This window comes from Gasterosteus aculeatus, chromosome Y (assembly GCF_964276395.1).
Source record: "Gasterosteus aculeatus chromosome Y, fGasAcu3.hap1.1, whole genome shotgun sequence".
Taxonomy (NCBI): domain Eukaryota; kingdom Metazoa; phylum Chordata; class Actinopteri; order Perciformes; family Gasterosteidae; genus Gasterosteus; species Gasterosteus aculeatus.
In genome coordinates this window covers 10,379,650-10,394,726 of record NC_135709.1, presented here as the reverse complement: position 1 = coordinate 10,394,726, position 15,077 = coordinate 10,379,650, and the positions used below count along the sequence as shown (strand labels likewise).

The window sequence follows — 15,077 nt, the reverse complement described above, 5'->3', positions numbered from 1 at the left end:
ATTTCATGCTGAAGAGCACTCTGAAGTGAAACAACAACTTTGTGGAATCGTAGCAAAAGGTACACCAATCCCCTCCCCACTTGTAGGGACAGGCCTTTGTCCAAACATTGTTAGCAATACTGGCTGTGTCTGTTTCAGGAAACCGTCTGTTGTTATGCTGGTTAGTTGGTCCACCCAAGGAGATATTGGACATTAGCAATTATAATACAGGTAGATTCAGCGATAATATACAGTACCTGTTCACATTGACCCGAGCGTTCCATGTCACGGCACACTCAAAGTAATTTTGCGTGACCATTAGTTGTCATTTCAGCTTTTAGCTTGGTGGCGATCACTGAAAAAACACCGGAAATCCCACAAATCGAGCAATGCAAGCTTTCGCAATCGGACAATTAAGGCGGACGTCATCAACGATGTGAATGAATGAGATGGTGCGAGATCTTGCAAGGAGACCCAATGCGGTTTACATGCACATACGGGGACTATTTTGCTATTACATTAGTTAGGAGTTGTGATGGTGCATGTATTTGTACCACATTGTTTGGTGGACGATGTGCAGTTCAGTAAGTACATTTTATTGAACTTTGGCACTATTGTAGTTTAATATGATATCAGTAGCATCTCAAGTAGTCTGGCTGCATGCTGAGACATCAATGAGGCACATTGTACACTCAAAACGTTGCATGCATTTTATTGAAAAATATTTCTCAGCATGGCTTTTCGTGTCTTCTTTTCTGTGAGCCCTAAGTCTTTGTAGTTATAATGTCACTCAGTGTTTTTGATTTTCAAACCTTCATTTCAAGTCATTATGAGCAAGAACATTTCAGAAACCATACATTTTCTCTGAAAAAATGCAAATGTGCTCTTCAACTAAGTGAACTGCTCTTGAAATACTGAATTGTGTTGGATTTGGAATTCTTTGTCACTTTGTCCTAGCGTAACTGAAATGTTTCTCATTACATCAAAAGAATAAAAGCCACGGAATGTCAAATAAGATATAAATAGATGTTCTTTGGAGTGAAAGAGATTGAACAAAAGATGGAAGGTGAGAAAGAGTGGGGGAGTTAAAAGTATAGAGCAAATAGAAAGTGATAGAAACGATCTTTCATTCAGCTGGCTGTTGAGCCAGATAAAAAATAATCCTGCCTCAGAAAGGCGTTGAAAGAGTCACAAAGGCTCTCCCTGGTGTATCGTGGTACAAAAGCGCCCCCCTCCTCCAATCCTAAAGTATAATTCAATCTCCTATTGTCTGGCACTGAAGGTTCTTTTAGGAAGGCCGGAGGAAACGGCTTGCTCGCCTGCTACTGCCCTTCCTGCTTATGACTGTGATCTGGCTGTCACAATACTACTACTTAAGCATCTTTTCTTGTGCAATATATTGCACCGAAATGAATTGCAATAACTTATATTATTGTAGTTTTCAGACCATTTTTTGTCACTGATTATGATGATGATTGTGAGAGCAAAATATATAAGACACAGCATCTCATATTTGACCGACCGTTGCCTTCGCCAGGTAAAACTACATATTAATATAATTTATAACACTGAAACTTTTCAGGATTGGGTTTGTGTGGTGGCTCAAAGTCTGTGGCTGCACTGCGACAAAGATTTGCCAGAGAAGAAGCTGCACACGAAAGTGAAAGTGTTTCTGTATTTCCACCAAACTCTATGGAGGGATAATAATTATAATAATAGATTACGGTTTTTACTTCATAGTCAGGAATGAGAAATTAACTTTAATGTCCATGTCAGGTTGTGGATTGTGTAAATTGACTTCAGTATTTGAAGAATCAGGTTGTGATCAGGGCCTAAAAAAGTATGATATAACTTGTACAAGCACATCTCACTGAACATTTCCTCACTGAAAAGGATTAACCTCATCATGGATCAACGTCTACTGTAACAATTCATGTCCATCTGCAGAAAGCTGCGATATACAACATTATAAAAGGTTGTTGAGTCTGACAGTTTGAAGAAAAGATGGGAGTGAACCTTCAAATGTGTTTAGTGATCCTATACAACCTATACCCAAAAGTGGGTTTTCATTTTTTGATGGTGACTTTGTCTCCTCTTACTGAACTTACTGTAGCATTTCCCCCAGGATAGATTCTAATATTCCAGAGACCAATTTGAGTCCATTTCCCGTCGTTCGTGGTCAATGTCAGCCATTTCAGCGGTGAGGGTTTCTGTCTCCAGTCTATATGGCGCAATGTGAAGATGCCCTGGAACTAAAGTAAAGTGGATTTGGGGTTGGGCCATGTGGCTCAGCAGGCAGCGGACAGGCTGAATTAGCAGCGGTAATGCTCGAGGCAAAGCGGCAGGGCACTCAGTGTTTAATCAGGTAATGTGGGACTCTGGGAATAGGGTTAGGGCAGTTTGTCTGTCGGTGGGGTTTTAAGGGGGCTTCTGGAAGGACGGCAGGCAAGTGACACCAGCTCTCAGAGTTGAACAATCACACAAGAAATAATATTTTGGAGGAAACTAGGGATAAAGAATAATCTCGCCGAACTGCCACTGAACAAATAGTTTCAAAGAAAGTTTTTGTCCTTTGATTTTATTAAGTCAAAGTTAAACATTCATGCATCATCATCTTCCAAAATCTGTATCTTGTTAAAAAAGCAGTTGATTGAAAAAAAAAAACTTCAGATGCAAAGGATTTTTTTTGTGTGTGTACAGTATTGTGCCTCTGGCAAAAAAAAGTGTTGCAAACACAGTTAACTAGACAATTATGCATGTGATATATATTATTTTGACCAGCGGCAGAATCCTTGGAGCGCAACCGCGTGTGAACCTGTGGCATAAAAGTATTGTCGCTCGTATTTCTTAAAGGTAACAGCAATTGTGGTGGCTTGGGCATTGCTTGCTCTGGGGGAAGGTGGTGGTGTTGGTGTTGATAGTGTGTGTCTGCGTGTGTATGTAACGTAATATTTCAATTGCCAATTGCATCCATTCTCGTTCTATTCATATTTCAAAGCTCCTTAAATTATTATTGTTTTGAAGTTTAGTCCCATTTGCTATACAAGATTATATTAGCATCCATAAAGATGTACAATAAGATGAGCAAGATCATCCAACGTATATACGGATACGCACAGATATACACACAGATACACACAGACAAACGTAGGCTAACAAACATGGAAAATATGCATCCAATGGGTCAAATGTTTGCTTTCACCTACAGTCTATTTTACTCCACCTTAGCAACATGACAGATTAATCACCAATCCTCTCTGACACATAAGCAGGAGAACGGAGCCACGGTGGAGCACGTATGAGCCAAAAGGACGGATAATAACTGGGGCTGTAAATTTGATTCAAGTACAAATCCCTGCGATCTGTGCCGAAAGGTATTGGGATGAAATCCTGCAAACGTGGCAATTATATGTTCTGCATGTCTGCAAAAATGAAAAGCATGAAGCAATTTAAAACTTAAAATGTTAGGAATTTAATGAATCTTTTGCAATAAAACATAACACATATATAATTTGGCTTTTACTAAACTAAACAAAATTAATTTTGTGCCTGGGCTAGACAGCAAACAACAAGTTTTTACAATAGTATCAGTCAGTCAAGGGTCACAGAGTATCTCTCAGTGTCTCCACTGTCAAAAATAGGCAAATCTAGGTAAAAATGAACTTTGAGGCGCACAGCCTGAAGAAGGCAAAGTGACTTTTCAAGATACCTGTCAGTTTGATTTAATTAAATTATTTCAAATAATGAACACAGTAATAATAAGGCTGCAATCAGAGACTGTGGGATCACAAAGAAAAAAACTTTTTAAAGTGTAAATTATGTCATCAGTAACATTTGTAGCTGTTTGCTTTTTGACCACCATAGATTTCAGCCACTCCAAGGTAAGCATGTACAGCGGACTCACCACACCCTTTTGTGTGATTACTTGACGTCATTCTTCTACGTGCGTAAACCAGACTGTTATTCATTCAGCGTGGTTACATGGATTCGAATAACTGGCTTAGTCGGACTGAAATCGAATTATCCGTTTCATGTAAACCCCTTTGTCCAACTAGAAAATGAATTTCCTGCTGAAAATGTGTTGGAAAGCAAAAAGCTGAAAGCTGAAATGAACTTCAGAAATTTGCTGAAAATACAGAAAGTTGAAGGGAATTTTTGCTGAAATTACAGATATTAGAAAATCTGAAATTAATTTGAAATTGCTGAAAATACAGAAATGGGAGAAGCGGAAAGGAATTCCCATAGATTTGCTGAAAATAAAGAAATGAAACAACTATAGAAGAAATAATGTCAAAATATTGATGAAAATACAGACATCAGAAAAGCTGAAATTAACTTCAATAGATCTGCTGAAAATACACAGTATTTGGTGGAAATACAGAAATGGAAGAATCTGAAATGGACTAAAAAAATATTGGAATAAAAAATACTAAAGAAAATTATAAATTTAAATATTGCTGAAAATTCAGAAATGACAAAAGCTGAGTGGAGTCTTAAAAAAATATTTTTGTAGTAATATTAGTAGTAATTGTACTTTTGGCAGTAATAAAATTAGTATTAGAATAAGTAGTAGTTTTAGTATCAATAGCAGTAGAAAAATAGTGTTAGTAGTACTACTAGTTTTATCATCGGTAGTACTAAACTATTAGTCATTGTAGTATTTGTAGTAAAATGAGTAGTAGTTGTGGTATTAATAGCAGTATAAATACTGGTAGTATGTTTTCTTATAGTAGTAAGAGTAGTAATATCAGTTGCTGGGTCACTGCTACTGGTAGAAATAGTATTTTTAGTACAACTACTATAAGTATTAGTAGTATTAAGAGTCATTTAGTGTTAATACCAGTTGAAATACTAGTAGTAGTAGTAGTAGTAGTAATGGTAGTAGCAGTATTAGTTGAAGTAGCACTACTAGTTGTACTAGTGTTATTAGTAGTTGTGGGGGGTGGGGGGGCAGAATGTTTGTCCTTCAAACTATTAATCGATAGACCTCATCACAAACACTACAGTAAAATTCCCTCCATGGGGGTTATATTTTAAAATGTTGGCATTGGGGAAGGTACAAGGAGAGAGCACACTAGAGAGAGCAAAGGTGAAAGAGAGGGAGGGAGGAAGAGAGAGAAAGGCAGAGAAAGTGAGGAAGGGAGATGGGGAGGAACGGAAAGAGAAGAGGAGGAAGGGATATATACGGAGGAACTGAGAAAGAGAGGGTGAGGAAGGGTGGAATGGTGAGAAAAGGAGAGGGGGGATGGCAGGAGAGAAGAAGAAAGAAAGAGGAGGAGGAAGAAAGAAGGGAAGAATGGCAAGAGGAGAACAAAAGAGAGGAGGAGGGAGGAAGAAAGAGGGGAGGAATGAAAAGAGGAGGATAAAAAAAGAGGGTAAGGAAGGGAGAGGGGGGAAAGAGGGAGGGAGGAAGGGAGAGGGGGAGAAAGAAAGCGGAGGAGGAAGAAAGAGGGGAGGAATTGAACAAAAGGAGGAGAACAAAAGAGAGGAGGAGGAAGGGAGAAAGAAAGATAGGGGAAGGGAGGGGGAGGAATGGAAAGAGAGGGTGAGGAATGGTGGAATGGTGAGAAAAGGAGAGGGTGGAGAATGGGAGGAGAAGAGAAGAAAGAAAGAGGGGAGGAGGAAGGAAGAGGGAGGGGGAGAAAGAAAGAGGGGAGGAATGGAAAAGGAGGAGGAAGAAGGGTGGAATAGTGAGGAAGGGAGAGGGGGAAGAATAGAAAGAGTGGAGGAGAAAGAAAGTGAGGAAGGAAGAAAGAGGGGAGGAACAGAAAAGAGAGGAGGAGGAAAGGAGAGAGAGGGGGAGAATGAGGGGGGGAAAGCATATCTGTGTTCTGTGACTCCACTAATCAACTATTATGGATCATCTGTGTGACACAAACTGACCAACTGCAGCGTGTGTGCTGGTATCCACGGTAACGGAGCACCTGCTCAAAGGGCAGAGACAGGACAGCGAGTTACATCCACACCTCAAACAAGTGTCCTCTAGCGCAAAACTATAACAGCTATCTAAAAAATAAGGGTGGTGAGGAAGACATAGAGAGGGAGAGGGGAGGATAATTAGACAGACAGACTGAGTGAGTTATTAACAGTGAGAAGAGGTCAGGGTGGAGGGGGGAGGGGGGGCGAGTGTCTTTATCATCATGGTCTGTTGACAAAAAGCATAGCTGCGTCATGTGACTCCACTAATGAGGTAATAAGAGCAGGAGGAGATACTGCAGTGTGTGTGTGCGAGTAACCACGGCAACATTAACGAGCTGCTGCAAAGCGCAGAGACAGGACAGCGAGTTACACAAAATCCACACCTCAAACAAGTGTTCACCAGCGCAAAATTATAATAGCTATCTAAAAAATACGAGACCCAAGACTCTACCGAACCCATGGATGCATTTTTTATGTCTGTCCGGTAATAAATACGACTCCTGTCGCAGTTTACAAAACGTGTACCTTCTGGATTTTTTGAAAAATATAACGGCAGATTTGTATTGGAGCCTATGGGGCTTTTAGCAGAGGTTGTGTGACTGTTGATCTCCATAGGCCAAAACTAAAGAACTCTGGGATTCCATAGCCACATGACTACAAGCAACACAACCATGCCATCACGTTAAGCTAAAAATGAAGACTCAAAAGTGTATACTTTGGCTCTGAAGACCGAAGTTCCATATTTTTTTAACCATATTTTGACGCTGCCCCACACTCTAGCATTTCCAGGTCTCACTCTAAGAAACGCAACGGAGCGAAGAACTAGAGAAACATAATCAGTGATTATGAAAAAAGTAGAATAGATATCAACAAGCAGTTTTTTTCGTAAAATAGTTGTGACTTGCGTCAACATTTGAAAGTTTAAATGGTGTCTGTAGCTGAAAGATTGGCGGAGCTGAAAAATCTGAAAGTTGAAGAAGTTGAAAACGATCTCCATTGGAAAACCATGTTAAAATATTGATGATTATTGATTTATATAAATTCAAGCATAAGAGGTAGAAAGCTGAAAAGTCATAGCTGGAAAGCCAGAAAGGAGCTGAATATTTTAAAATTTGAACAGTTTTAATAGCTGAAAGTGTGCAGGAGTTGAAAGGTGCGACGTAAGAAATAGAAGAAGAAGAAGAAGAAGAATGTGGAATAAAGATTCAAAGAACAATACCTGGAATGCTTAATGCATTCCAACAACTATGTGCAGTCCGACTACGATCCGACTAACACCCCTGGATAACTCGATCCGATCCAGTTGATAGTTCGACTATTGCGGCATGTAACGGTGAATTGGATAAGGAACTGGACTTTGTGTCTTTGCGCATGCTTGAGATCCCGACCGCGTCTTCTCTCCGTTATCAAATCAGCCAATAGCGCCACAAAAAAGTAGAGCGATGTAGCTTCACCTTGCTCTCCGTTCGCCATCTTTCTCGTAATGTTGATGTTGTTGTTGTTGGTTGTTGTTGGTAGTGGTGAAGCGGTCAAGCGGAAATGGCTGTATCACAACTAGTTGTAATGAAACAGCGCCACCTATTGTATTGGATATGACATGCTTTTGGCCAATGATTCGATTTATTCACTGCCATGTATATTGGGATAATAGCACCTCCCCCCAAAAGATAGCATAGTCCGACTAAGCAAAGATTCGAATTATACCATCATGTAAACACACTGACTGCTTCACATTCTATCCTTCCCCTGTTCTAAGGCAATTAGGGTTTTTGCCCGCCACTCTCGTCCCGACCAAAGCTTTACATAACCGCGGGGATGAGCCATGTGCGCCTCCTGCTTCCTTCCGCTCCATTTTCCATGTCATTAACATTCACTTTCACCCTAATTGAGCTTAATAAGAAAATAATGTTTGACATTAAATCCTTGTGAACATGTGGCCGAGCTGTGTCTGTTTGTTCTTCCACAGTGAATGTTTACTTTGTTGGGGGTTCGTTTGTTTGTTAGCCTTGCTTGTCATTCTCGTAATAGCCTATTAAAGAATTGAACGCCAATCTTTCTTGAGCTCTCTGCTGTGCTGAAGATGGACTGTGCTTAAAATCCCCTTAGAAATCTGAACACACAGGTGATGTACAAAGACAGTCAACCAAACTGATTTAGGATTTTCAAAGCTGTAATAATATCATCTTGATATAAAATGACCTTGTCTGAGGAAGGGTAAGGAAGTATTCCTTCGCCAATATCAATCAATCATGATCAACATGCCGTAAATTAGGACGGATGATGGAAGTAAGGGAATGTGTAGGAAGTGCAGTGTCTTTTATACAACCTTGGATGACTCTAAAACACAATATTAAAAAAATATCCTCTGTTGAAAGAGTGCACAACTTGAAATAGGATGCAAGGCATGGAGCCTTAAGGATCTGCATTGAGTTGCAGCGGGCTGTACCGGCACAAGAATTGATACAAAACCCCAAACATATAAGCTCTGACAGAAGAAAGATGGTTTAAATTTCCAAAACAACAGTGCCTAGATCAGAGACATGATGGTGTTACATCATCCCTCTTGATGGAAAATAGACTTGACAATTACTGCCAGTTCCTTTCAAATGTGACTGCAAGTCAGTTAGATTTATATCATGAACATCTGACATGTTTGTTTCTTAGTAGGAAAAAATTTTCAACAACTTGTCAACATGTCTGCCCAGTTGCCTTTTGAAGCAGTGATGTCAGATTGGTCCTGTATATCCAGACCTCCCAACCCTGCGTGATTTTGGTGCCGTTTACGTGTCAAATGGAAAAGCATGTGTTGACACAACGAATGATTGTACATAATTCGCCCACAATCACATTACACAAGATGATTTGCATACTAGCAGTTGTCGAACGGAAAAATAAAACGGGGAGGAAATGAGGATTCCAGTTTTCCTTTCTTCTGCATTAACAATCTGACTCACACGAATTACACGGCAGATGTGGTAGGTTGGCAACACACCAACCAACCTACCTACCATCTGCCGCATTAACAGAGTTTCTGTTGTTTACACCTCTGTTGTAACTTACCTTCATAGACTATTTTGGAGCCGGTAAATACAAGTTTTTATTGTAGGTAGCGTATCAAATAATGGTATAGTGTCCTAATTATACATACTGAAAATAAACATGGCTGTTCAAACCTAACCCTTTATATCACATCCTTCCTTAAAATGTACTTCATTTCCACCTAAAATGTATTTAGAGAAGGATATCTGGTAAAAAAAACATCTGGTAAAATAATAAATAAATATAAGAGAAAATATAGAAGTCAAAGAACTTGAAGAGGCGAAATCTTTTGCATCTTCATGCTAGTGTACTCTGATGTCGCATGTCTTTGTGGACGTCACCAAGCTGAAACAAACCATCAAAGTTGCAGCCAGGAAACTCAAAAAAAGAATTTGAAGACACTAAAACTTAAGGGAAGTGGTAAGAACGACGTGTCAGATGACGAACGTCCGTCTGTTTTCTTTTAATTAAATTTAGGCCGGACCGTATGACAGTGAAAGTCTATGAGCCGTTTCACTATGTCTATAAAACTCCTCTTGAGTAATGGCAATTTTAATCGGAATATTTCATTTTTCATCCCCATGCAAGCCGTAAGCTACAGCAGGAAATGAGACACCCTTAAGAAATGTGACTAGGACTACCTGAGAGGACCACTGTGCACTATAAAAGTGATGCAGTCTTGATTCTGTACATGCGCTTAGACCATTGATAAAAAGGCAAAAGGAGACGATTGTACTGACTTATCGCCTTATGATAGGGTAATACCTCCTACGAGGAGACGGATCAGATATTGAACAAGACTGGTTAGGAGGGGGGCAACGAAGGGAAGAAGCAATGCAGCCAGAGAATGCAAAGCCCGTGTGGATAACTTGCGTGAAAATGCAATTGTAAACATTAGAGAGCTTGCCTTTAGGTTTTAAAAGTATCAGGTTTGAAATAATGCTCATTAGTGATGGCAGGTAAATTCACCCTCGGCCTTTTAAGTAGCGGCAAACTAGACTGAAGTGTTTCCAACAATAATGGAATTATTTCAACAGCTACTGAATCCTTCATGTCTATGAAGTCTATGAAGGTAAAATCGAAGAGGAATCAATAAACGTGTCAGAGAAAGAGACGGGCCAGTGGACAGAAAAGAGAGAAAAATAAGTTCTACAGAAACCAAATAAGCACTGCATCTTTAAAAGAAAAATGCACAAACATACATGACCACGCACACAAACACAAACCTGGTAGGAGTCAATGGCTTCCCGGTCCAGTGATCGGCTGACTGACACTTCTCCCGTGTCTATGTCAATGGTGAAGAGACCTTTGGGATCCTGGTCGGCACCGGGGCCTGTCAGACGGAAGATGTGGCTCCCCAACCTCTCTGTTGAAATCACCTGCAGACACACACATACACATACATTAACAGCATCAACAACAGTTGCAAGCTTTTCCCATTTCATTCTGAGCAAGCTTATTTCCCGAGGCACAGAACTGCCGAATTACTGCTTCCATTTCTTTTTCCTTTACCCGAGCTCAGCACACAGGAAAACACTTATTGTAGAATTTGTGAAAACGCATCTCAGCAAAAGGAGTTCACTCCGACTCAAAATGGTGATGCAAATCCCTGATAGCCAGCAATTAAATATGTATTGAGAAAAGACTTTGATTGAATTTCATCGGTTGGCAACAAAGTTACCATAATTTCCCAGAGCGTTGGATCCCTGCTGTCACGACTTGTTAATGCTCGGTGGGAATCCTCTCAGATAAGGAAAGTGGAACAGTTAAATAAATATTAAAAATATTCCTTAATAATTAGGTGTAAATGTTATGTAGACTCAGTACCCACTGCTGAAACATTGCTTAAAGGAATGCTGCCAAGTCAGTCGGCCAACAGGAGTGATCAGGACTAGGGACATTGTGGATGGATATACTCACATGAGACTGCAGCGGCCAGCAGCATCCACAGGTAATCCAGCGACAGGAGATTGGAAAGAGAAACAGACCCACAACACAGTGTGTTAGGTTCCCATTACAGCAAATGAAAGAAGCAATGACAGTCTTTGACCATGTAAATCTTTGGTGTCAACCAAAACTGCAAAAACGCTAACAACGTGTATTACTTTATACATAATGCCTAAATACACATTCACAGCATATAGGTAGTTTTCATGTTTTGAAGATATTGATAAGATATTCTTCTTATCCTTCGACACTTTGTCTTTTCTGCAAAGTGAGGAGTAAGCGGTTCAGAACAAAACAATGTGCATGCTTTAAAGAAATAGATTGCTTTTGGGGATATATATTTATCGGTTTAACTCTCTGATTGAGAGTTTAATGAAGCTGTGATTTATACTCCAATGCCTGCTGAGTAAATATGCTAGTGACGTTATATGGCTACAGCTTAAAGATTAGAAAAAGTAGAAAGCCTGTGTTTGTCCAACGCTTATTAAGGAAAATTGCCTAACTCCTCCTTCAAAGCTCACTGACTTCCATTTCCTCTTTTGTTTATTTAATCTTTCCAAAAAAATGAAGGTTATGTCCTGACTACTTCTGCACCTTTGATGAAGACCAAGCTGTAGCTGAGATAGCTGGTTGTTGACCTGACAGCGATATCATTTCTCTCATCTTCATGGCTAAAACATGAATGAATGACGAATGATTTCTTCAAGGTGGAAATAAAATCACAACTTTCTTCAGGATTATAGCTGACAACTTATTTTTGAGCCTGAAGATAAGCATGTAAGATTCACACAGAAGTGCGCGCCGATTTCAGGTGTTCCTTTTCCCACTTCTGCATGTGAGCGGTCTCAAACTGAAGCCGAAAGTCAATACATTTCAAACTCTACTCAGGTTTTCATCAGCACCCACATGAAGACGCACAGTGTGGTCCCCGTTCCCCACGCCCTGCCGGGCCTCAGCACGGCATCCGTGCGCAAAGGAAGCAGGCAGTTAACCTGCGCGGCTGCCGTCGGGGCCGCTGCCACGAGGTCACCTTTAATGAGAGCGCGCTTCCACGGAGTGGCAGCTGAAACCACGGCCTTTCTTCTCCCCCACTTGAAAGAGCATGAGATATGAGACTGGAGTGTTACAACCTAATGCCAGACGGAGCTCGAGCCCTTGTAGCCCCTCCAAAGCGCTGTGGCAATTTATCTCGCTGCCCCGCTTCATCTTTTCCTCCTCCGTTCCCTCTCGGGCTCCTTGTTCTGCGTGCTTGTTACTTTCTGCAATATGTCCACCCTCTTCTGCTAAGCATCCGCATCTCGTTCTCCATTCATCATCTTCCGCTTCTCTGTACTGTATCCTCTGGTGGCTCTTTTTGTTTTGCCGCCACAAACGATAAGAGTAAGAAATGTCAAAAGGACAGCAAAAGCAGTCATTTCGGAGTAATTAGCATGCAAGGAAAATATCCTCCTCCTCTTCTTCTTCTTCTTTCCTCTCTGGCTCTTAATCTTTCTCCTTCCCTCATCCTCTTCCGTCTTCCCCAGCCTTGTTCTTTTCCTTGTAACAGATTTTGTTTCCCTTATTACCAGCTATGATAGCGTAGACCCATTCATGGAGTAAGTATACTTATTTTCCACATCTTGTTATCCGGACATGTACATTGAACACACACACACGCTCACACACTTTTACGGGTGCAATAGCAGACAGGACAACTAATGCATTAGTTGGATTCTCGCTGAACGAGAAAGGGAGATTTAAAGATTGCTGATGAAGACAGTAAACAAAGAGTTGGGAGAAGTTTTGTGTTGACAGGAGAAGTGTGATAATCTGCATCACACACACACACACACTCCGATCTGCGTGCATGCTGGCATGGAAACGTGCACCCAGTGGCTTTGTCTCTGCTGAGTTCTGTCTCCTCCTGTGTGTGTAGGAGGACTGATGGGGGAGTCTCACCTCGTTCCATCTGCATAAAAGACCGTGGTGCTCGTGATACAGCGGGAAGGATGACAGGAGGTGTGGCGCAGCTCCACAACACCAAATACCTCCGAGCATGCAGAGCGAATGAGCACCAGAATCATGCATCGGCCCCTTAGGGTTTGATAGCATCGCCTGCCGTTTGTGTTCCTGTCAGTTGTCATGAGGCCCACAACAAACAAATACCCGCAGAGCAGCAACACAGTTACGCACAAGTGCGTGCACGCAGGCACCTGCAAAGAAAATATCAAGACACTAATTGATTATATTTGTATATACACACACAGCAGAGAGAGAGAGAGATTGTGCGATTGTGCCGCCACTCCAGCCTATAAATGAGAGGGAAGCGGCGAGGTGGAAACGCCTGGTGAAGACAGGGAAAGAAAGAAAGGAGTTCTCATCATGGGACAATTGGATAGCCATATCGCTAATTAACTGGCTTTGATTGGGCGGCCTAATCATTGTGATGAGCCAATCACCGCAAGCCTGAGAGGGGCAACTATCAGGAAGGACCCTGGTCCAAAAAACAACAGGAAGAGAGGAGGGTCATTAAGTGGATAGAGTGTGTAAACAGGGTCAGCAGGGGCTGGTGCGGATGGAAATGATGCTTCTGAAAAGGAGCTTTGATTCAGTCCTGCTTGTCTATGACAACTTGGGTATTCACTACAAAAGAATGTCAACTTTCATTTCAATGTTCTGCCTGAATGTTTGTACTGATAGTCACCCTCCTTCTGGAACTCTCCATTTAAAACGGCGACCCGTCACAAAAAAAGCCACATATGCTTTGATCGGCTTTGAAAGACATCTGTTTGATGCGTCAATGGGTCCGGGCATAATTAGGGAGTTCCGTCAATACGGCTTGAACTCAACGGCAACGCGCATTTGCCACAAACGGGCATGATTAACATGCTGAAAGAAAGACAGTGAGCGAGACAATTAAGAGAATCAATTAGACGAAATAACGAGGCCCCCGGGCACCGTGCTTTCTAATGGTGTAACGTCTGCAAACACAGATTGCTCACTTCCTGCTTGAAGCTCCTGATCCCCACCCCCTGTCCCGTTTTCATGAGAAAAGGAGCAATGCAACAAGACAGGGATGGATAAAGGCGGGAGGGTGAGAATAAAGCCGTAGGAACACAGTCACATGGGAAGGGAAAAGAAAGTTGACGGACACCAGGCGGAGGGCAGCGAGACGGAGACGGGAGACGGCGGAGACGGTGGAGCAGACGGAGGAAATCTCAGAGCGCTCGGGATTGAAACAAAAGGTGCCTGACATGTCTATTTCCCTCACTACATTAACTGGAGCCACAGCGAAGCCTGGCCCTCATTCCTCTCAGCGGCAGCACTTTATTGGAGCTGTCATGTCAAGTCGGACACTTTGTGATGACCTTTTAGGGGGAAAAGGAAGGATCAACACAGGTGCAGCAGTTAATATGATTGCTGATTTGCTTTAGTTTTTGTCGTCTCATGGCCAGTTCTCTTTGTTTGAAGTTATCTTGGTTGCTAGTTTGCTCAAGCTCTTTCAGTCTTTTAGTGCCAGTTTGTGTTCTATATTCTACTATTAAGTTAACTGCCAGTATGCCCTCCTAACTCTGCTAGGTTTTGACCTGATCTAAGTCTGTTTTGCCTTGTTTTCTGAAGCAAATAAGACTTGTATCCTTAAACTCTCATTTTGTCAAAACACCACATGGTGATTGTCCCCTGATTAGGGTGTCAAGCTATTGGTGCTTTGCATTTTGAGGAGTTTCTGTCGAGGCCAATCGACCTTTTGTCTCCTAAACGACGGGGGAGCGGCCAGCGCAGCCGCAGCCGACTTCCACTAACGAGGGAGTATTTAACTAGAAATCGTGGGAAGCGTTAGCTTCAGCGTTTGCTTATCCTTGCAGCACGAAGACGAGCAGAACAAAGACAAGGGAGTCTTTCGTGGAGTCTTTCGGGCGGCTGAATGCGGCGCCTTCTTCTGCTATTTTTAATAATGTGTTTGACCCCTTTACCCGTGCCTGTTCGAATCTCTTCCCGCAGATACTACAGGCCTCGGGCTAGATATGCTCTCTATCGTAACCTCTCCTCTCTCACCTATCCCACCCGCTCCACACATGTCCAGCACCTCGTCACAGGAGGTCTCTGGAACTGCCAGTCAGCGACTCGCAAGGCTGACTTCATCTCCGGCTTCTCGATCCAGCAGTCACTCGACTTCCTCGCTCTCACCGAGACCTGGATCACACCTGAGAACA

The 15,077-nt window shown here is 41.9% G+C and overlaps 1 protein-coding gene across 1 annotated transcript in view; it reads right to left on the bottom strand.

Moving 5' to 3' along the window:
- Positions 1 to 10,779, bottom strand: part of LOC120812490 (cadherin-13-like) — a 150,256-nt gene extending 139,477 nt beyond the window's left edge. Inside the window, exons 1-2 of the mRNA XM_078097984.1 lie at positions 10,765 to 10,779; positions 10,164 to 10,316 (exon numbers count right to left, since the gene is read on the bottom strand). Coding sequence (XP_077954110.1) covers positions 10,164 to 10,316; positions 10,765 to 10,779 — 168 coding nt within the window. The remainder of the gene's footprint in view (positions 1 to 10,163; positions 10,317 to 10,764) is intronic.
- Positions 10,780 to 15,077: the final 4,298 nt, after the last annotated feature.